Below are 7,500 nucleotides of genomic sequence, written 5' to 3' on the forward strand. Positions count from 1 at the left end.
AAGTCCCCAAAAGTCGCTCCAAGCCCCACGAAGTCGCTCCAAGCCCCACGAAGTCGCTTCAAGCCCCACGAAGTCGCTCCAAGACCCACGGAAGGTCGCTCCAAGCCCCACTCGGAAGTCGCTCACAACCCCACGAAGTAGCTCCAACGCCACGAAGTCGCTCGAAGCCACACGAAGTAGTTCCAAGCCACCGAGTCCAACGACGTAGCTTCAAGCCCTACGAAGTCGCTCCCAAGCCACCAACAAGTCGCGTTCAAGCCCCAAGAAGGTCGCTCCAAGCACACGAGTCCCACGTAAGTCGCTTATCAAGTCCCCAAAGAGTCGCTCCAAGCCCCACGAAGTCCCACGAAGTCGCTCCAAGCCCCACGAAGTCCCACGAAGTCGCTTTCAAGTCCCCAAAAGTTCGTCAGCCCCACGAAGTCGCTCCAAGCCCCACGAAGGGTCCCACGAAGTACGCTCAAGCCACGAAGTTCCCACGAAGTCGCCTCCAAAGTTCCCCAAAAAGCCGATCGACTAGTCGCGGGGCTGGAACGTGGGCGACGGGCGGTGAGGGGGGGGGGGGGGGGCAGGAGCTTAAGGAGCTCCCGCTCGCGAGGCCTAAAGTCGGGCGCCCTCTCGGCCGCACGACTCGGGGGAGGATGCGCCGTACCTACCGTACTTACGTACTTGCCTTACTTAGAATACTTACTTATTTGCTTACTTACTTACCTACTTACTTACATACTTACCTACTTACTTCTTACTCATTTACTTACCTACTTACTTCTTACTTACTTACTTACCTACTTACTTACTTACCTACTTATTTACTTACTTACCTACTTACTTACGTGTACTTACTTGCTTACTTTACTTACTTACGTGCGGGGATTTCACGTACGAAAGGCGTCACAGAAATGTCGCGCTTACAAACACACTTGCTAACGTACACTCATACCCGCAAACACACTATACACATTAATGCTTATAGATATAAAAAACAAAACACAAAAACACACGAATTATGAAAACACAAACACCTCTACACCAACAACAACAGCCCCCCCAAAAAAAAAAAAACAAAAAACAACAACAACAAGAGCAAGAGCTACAAAACCAACAACAACAAAAACCACAACAACAAAGACAACAACAAAAACAACAAAACAACAACAACAAACAACCAACACAGACAACAACAACAACAGACAAAGACAACAAAAACAAACAACAACAAAAGAAACAAAACAACAACAACAACAACAAAGACAACAACAACAACAACAACAACAAAGGCAAAACAACAACAAAGACAAAAAACAAAAACAACAAAGACAACAAACAACAACAAACACACAAACAAAGAACAACAAAACAAACAACAAAGACAACAACACAACAACAAAGGACAAACAACAACAACAACAACAACAAACAACAAACAACAAAGGACAACAACAACAAACAACAAAGACAAAAAACAACAACAAACATAACAAAGACACAACAACAACAACAAAGACAACAACAACAACAACAACAACAACAACAAGAAACAACAACAAACAAAACAAAAACATCAACAACAACAACAACAAGAACAAAAAACAACAAGAACAAAAACAACAACAACAACAAACCAAGACCACAACAACAACAAAACAACAACAAAGAAAAACAACAACAAAGACAACAACAAACAACAAAAACAAACAAAAAAGACAACAACAACAACAACACAAAGACAACAACAACAACAACAACAAAGACAACAACAACAACAACAAAGACAACAACAAACAACAAAAACAAAGACAACAAAAAAAAAAAAAAAAAACACAAAAACAAACAAACAAAACAACAACAAAAAAACAACAAACAAAAGACCAAAAACAACAACAACAACAACAAAGACAACAACAACAACAACAAAGACAACAACAACAACAACAAAGACAACAACAACAACAACAAAGACAACAACAACAACAAAGACAACAACAACAAAGACAACAACAACAAACAACAACAAAGACAACAACAACAACAAACAGCAACAAAGACAACAACAACAACAACAAAGACAACAACAACAACAACAACAAAGACAACAACAACAAAGACAACAACAACAACAACAACAACAAAGACAACAACAACAAAGACAACAACAACCCCCCACAAGACAAACACAACAACAACAAAGACAACAGAACAACAAAACCCAAGACAATAACAACAACACAAATGACAACAACGACAGCATAATTCCCTCAAGCAAGCGACCGTCGCGACAAACAATTTCCTTCGAGAAGATTCTTGGAGGGAGTTCAATCCTACGGGAAATAGGAGTGGATCCCCCCCCCCCCCCCCCGCCGCTGAGCCGCCGACTAAATCCTTCTGAAGGACGATTGGAAGTGAGTTCAGAGGGAGGCGAAGGAGACGGAGGAGGAGGAGGAGGAGGTGGGGGAGGAGGAGGAGACGAAGGAGGAGGAGGAAGCGAAGGAGGAGGAGGAGGAAGCGAAGGAGGAGGTGGAGGAGGAGGAGGAGACGAAGGAGGAGGAGGAGGAGGAGAAGGAGGAGGAGGCAAGGGGAGGGGAGGCGGAGGCGAAGGAGGAGGAGCAGGAGGCGGAGGCGGAGGCAAGGGGGGAGGAGGTGAAGGAGGCGAGGTAAGAAGGCGATGGAGGAGGAGGAGGAGGCGAAGGAGGAGCAGGAGGCGGAGGCGAGGGGGGGAGGGGGAGGCAGGGAAAAGTTATAAAAAGGGAGAGAAGAAGAGGCCAAAAAAGTAGGGGAGCATGAAAAAAAGAGAGAAAAAGAAATGTATGTATGTATATTCATATGTATATACATATATATAGTATATATAATATACTGTATATATAATATATATAATATATATATCTATATATAATATATAATATAATATATACAATATATATATACATACATATATGATATATGCAGTAGAGAGAGAGAGAGAGAGAGAGAGAGGAGAGACACCGAGAGAGAGAGAGAGAGAGAGAGAGAGAGACGCAGAAACAAACACAGACAGACAAACAGAAAGCCCAAGACAGAGACAGCGAGAGTAAGGGCCGCCCACAGTCAGCCGAAGTGGCCGGAGAGCAGCGCCCGTGTCCGCTGTCCGACTCAAGCGCCAATTCCGCCACTGACACCCTGGCTCGCCGCCGCTGTTCCTGGTCGCTGTTCCTGGTCGCTGTTCCTGGTCGCCGTTCCTGGTCGCTGTTCCTCCCTCTGATTACACGCAACTCTTTCGATAAGGCCTTTCGCCCGGTGGAGGAAAAGAAGCGAGTTTGGGTCGAGGGAATGGCGGGGGGGTGGCGGGGGATGGGGGTACGGGTGCTAGAGGGAATGGCGGGTGTTGGAGGTAAGGCTGGTAGAGGGAATGGCGGGGATGGGGGTAAGGGTGGTGGAGGGAATAGCGGGGGGATGGGGTAGGGGTGATGGAGGAATAGAGAGGGAATCTTCTTCTTTTAACGGGAGGTTCATGTCTGAGCCGCCGTGGTCACAGCATGATACTTAATTGTAGTTTTCATGTTATGATGCTCTTGAAGTGAGTACGTGGTAGGGTCCCCAGTTCCTTTCCACGGAGAGTGCCAGTGTTACCTTTTTTTTTTTTTTTTTTAGGTAATCATTCTCTCTATTTTATCCGGTCTTGGGACCAGCACTGATTTGGGCTGGCTTGGCCACCCAGTGGCTAGGTAGGCAATCGAGGTGAAGTTCCTTTGCCCAAGGGAACAACGCGCCGGCCGGTGACTCGAACCCTCGAACTCAGATTGCCGTCGTGACAGTCTTGAGTCCGACGCTCTAACCATTCGGCCACCGCGGCCTTAGAGAGGGAATGGGAGAGGTCTTTTGGAGGGACTGGAGGACAGATAGGAGTAAGGGCGCGGGAGGGAATGGCGGGAGGGAACAAAGGAACGGATGGTGGAGGGAATGGAAAGGAGATAGGGGTAGGGAAGTTGGAGGGAATAGCGATAGGAGAAAGAAGACTCGTAGATGTAGTCTGACCGCACTCTACCCCCGTGCGTTGTCCACTACAGGTGTTATTGGTGGCCGATCAAGCAGGTGTTTCGTTAGATCTTATCTCTGTCTCTCCTACCCCTCCCCCCCTCCCCCCTCCCCATCTCTCAACTTAGGGTTCATTTAACATGCTGTTCTTTTCTTTTGACGTAAACAGTCGTGTTAATCTCTTTTTCTCCTTTTCTCCGTTTACTTTTTTTTTCTCTCTCTCTTTCATTGGTTTTACTTTCTCTCTCTCTCTCTCTCTCTCTCTCTCTCTCTCTCTCTCTCTCTTCTCTGTCTCTGTCTCTGTCTCTCTCTCTCTCTCTCTGTCTCTCTCTCTCTTTCTCTCTCTCCCTCTCTCTCTCTCAACTCCTTCCTCTAACCATATTCTCTTTCCTTCAACCCCCCTCTTTCTATACCTCCTTTCACTCTCCTCTCCCTCTCTTTTTCTCTACTTCCCCTCCCACTCTCTCTCCCTTTCTCTCCTCTCTCTCCTTCCCCTACCCCTCTTTCTCTCTATTTCCCCTCCCACTCTCTCTCCCTTTCTCTCCTCTCTCTCCTTCCCCTACCCCTCTCTCTCTCTCTTTCTCTCCTCTCTCCCCTTTTTCCCTCCCCCTCTCTCTCCCCCCTTTTTCTTTTCCATCCCCCCACCTCCCCTCTCTCTCCCCCCTTTCTCTCCACCCCCCACCTCCCTCTCTCTCCCTTTCTCTCCTCTCTCTCCTTCCCCTACCCCTCTCTCTCTCTCCCCTTTCTCTCCACCCCCCACCTCCCTCTCTCTCCCTTTCTCTCCTCTCTCACCTTCTTCTCCCCCCCCCCCCTCTCTCTCCCAGGTGTGGCACAATATGTACAATGGCTGCAGAGTGCTCGCGCGACTGAATTACAGCAGTATCGCTGGCTGAACACCGTGTTATTTGGGGAAACGAAACCCTTGCATTACAGAGAGTGCGTGAGATATTTGCTCTGGTGATCACTTAGGATGGATGTTATCTGTGTTCTTCTGTTTTATTCTTTTTTCCCCTCTCTCTGTTTTCTTTACTCTTTTTTATTTTTAAAGCTCTCTCTCTCTCTCTCCCCTCCTCATCTCTCTCTTCTCTCTCTCCTTCTCCTCTCCTCTCCCCTCTGTCTCTCTTTTTTCTCTCTCTCTCTCCCCCCTCTCTTCTCTCTTTTGTTTTTCTGCCCCTCTCTCTCTCTCCTCTTCTCTCTCCCCTCTCTCTCTCCCTCTCTCTCTCTCTCTCTCTCTCTCCCTCTCCCCTCTCTCCAATCACCCGTTTAAAACCTTTTAAAAGTTTTTTTTCCCAAAGTTTTTCCTCCTTTAGTTATATACCCTTTGGGAAACCAATCACAGTCCCTAAATGAAAAATAAAAATAAAAAAAAAGACTTTTCTCTTTTCTCTCCCCTCTCTCCCTCTCCTCCTCTCTCTCTTCTTTTCTCTCTCCCTTTCCCCCCTCTCTCTCCCCTCTCGTCCCCCCTCTCTCTCCTCTCCTTTTTCCCCTCTCTCTCTCTCTCTCTTTTTCTCCCTCCTTCTTTCTTTCTTTTTTATCTTAATCCCACCAAACCATCCGGCGCAGAACAGCCTAGCAGCATGCAACGGGAAAACACACCTGTTTAGAACACGCTTTTTAGTAGGGGTAGGGGTGGAGGGAGGGATGGGGGTGGGGGGGTGGGAACTCGGAATGTATATCACAGATGCTGAGTAATGTTTTCTTTTCATCATCTATTCTATTTTTATTATTAAAGACGGTCACTATCTCGAGTTTACCCGTGGGCTTTGGCCTACCCAGCCACGCTGGGCTTACAGTTTTACATGCGACGCTTGCACGAACCGCCCGGCGTGACTTTCAACCCTGGGGAGGTTGGCCATCCACCTGGCCCCTCGCGCCCCGCTGGGCTCTTAACACGTTTCTCTTTCGCTCTCTTTAACCTAACTCTCTCCGGGTCTTACCTTCTTGCTCATCCTGCTGTTGTAATGATTGCTGTCTTTGTCTGTTGTCTGTTTCACTTGTCCTCTCTCCCTCTCTCGCTTGGCTCTCTCTCTCTCTCTCTCTCTCTCTCTCTCTCTCTCTCTCTCTCTCTCTCTCTCTCTCTCTCTCTCTCGTATCCACTGATTGTCTGTCTGTGTGTCTGTTTGTCTGTTCACTTTCTCTCTCTCCCTCTCTCTCTCTCTCTCTCTCTCTCTTCTTTAACTCTCTCGCTCTTTTTTTCGCTCGTCTGCCTATTGCTATCTCTATTTGTTGATCTTCATATCTTTCTACCTTTGTCTCCGTTCATGTTTCTGTCTCTCATCTCCCTCTTAATCCTTCCCATATCCTTTTCTCTCCCTCTTTATATATCCTCCCTTCTCTCTCCCTATCTCTTCTCCTTCCCATCTGCATCCTCCTCCTCCCTCTCTTCCTTATTCCGTTCCCTCTCCTCCTGCCACTTTTCTCTCTCTCTATTAATGTCCATCTCCGTCCCTCTCCACCCTTACTCTCCCTCACTTCTCCCCCGTCCCCTCCCCTCTCCCTCACTTCTCCCCCGTCCCCTCCCCTCTCCCTCACTTCTCCCCCGTCCCCTCCCCTCTCCCTTACTTCTCCCCCTTCCCCTCCCCTCTCCTTCACTTCTCCCCCGTCCCCTCCCCTCTCCCTTACTTCTCCCTAGTCCCCCCCCTCTCCCTTACTTCCCCCCCTCCCCTCCCCTTTTCCCTCACTTCTCCCCCCCCCCTCCCCTCTCCCTACTTCCCCCCGTCCCCTCCCCCTCCCTCCCCTCTCTACTCCCCCCTTCCCCCCCTCCCCCCCTCTCCTCTCCCTCCTCCCCTCCCCTCCCCCTCCCCCTACCACAGACAGAGTTCATTCACACTTATTGAACCTGTTCGTCTACCTATCTGTACAGAGGCCTTCGATTATCCGATTAAGAGCGCGGGTAATTTAATCAATTTGTGTTAGCTCAATATACGTTCGTTTATTTGTTTTGCGAGTCATGCTTGTTGTTTACGTCGTTTTGACACTGTCGGTAACAGGAATGTAGTATATATATATTTTTTTTATTTTCCTTATTTCAAAGTTATCTACATTTACTATTTTTTTGGGAAAATTTCTTTTGGGGAAAAAATTTTTTCAAAAAAAGTGAGGATAATATATAAATTTAACAAATAATATTTATAAAAAATATATTATATATATTATATATATATAAATATATATATAATTTTATATTTATTTTTTTTTTTTTTTTTTTTTTTTTTTTTTTTTTTTTATTCTATTTTTATTTATTTATCTATTTCTTATTCCATCTGCTTCAAATTAAAGGTAAATATCTCTCTATGCATCTATCTTTCCGTCTTCCCCCTCTTTTTATATATCTGTTGTCTATTTCTATTTTCTCTATCCCTTACACACAGACACGTCACATATAAAATAACATATTTTTTTTTTCTTTTTCCCCTGTTTATACTTACCCTTCACTTACCCCAAATCCACCCAAATCTCCCCCACTTCCCTCCTCATACCCCTCCCCCTCCT

General features: G+C 46.5%; 1 protein-coding gene across 1 annotated transcript in view; it reads left to right on the plus strand.

Moving 5' to 3' along the window:
• The window catches only part of LOC119575713 (serine/arginine repetitive matrix protein 1-like), a 39,548-nt gene extending 39,031 nt beyond the window's left edge, over positions 1–517 (plus strand). The window contains exons 5-6 of the mRNA XM_037923337.1: positions 1–117; positions 209–517. The exon at positions 1–117 is cut by the window's left edge and continues 1,044 nt beyond it. Coding sequence (XP_037779265.1) covers positions 1–117; positions 209–517 — 426 coding nt within the window. The remainder of the gene's footprint in view (positions 118–208) is intronic.
• Positions 518–7,500: the final 6,983 nt, after the last annotated feature.

The sequence above is a fragment of the Penaeus monodon genome, chromosome 7, assembly GCF_015228065.2.
Source record: "Penaeus monodon isolate SGIC_2016 chromosome 7, NSTDA_Pmon_1, whole genome shotgun sequence".
In the NCBI taxonomy this organism is placed as follows: Eukaryota; Metazoa; Arthropoda; class Malacostraca; order Decapoda; family Penaeidae; genus Penaeus; species Penaeus monodon.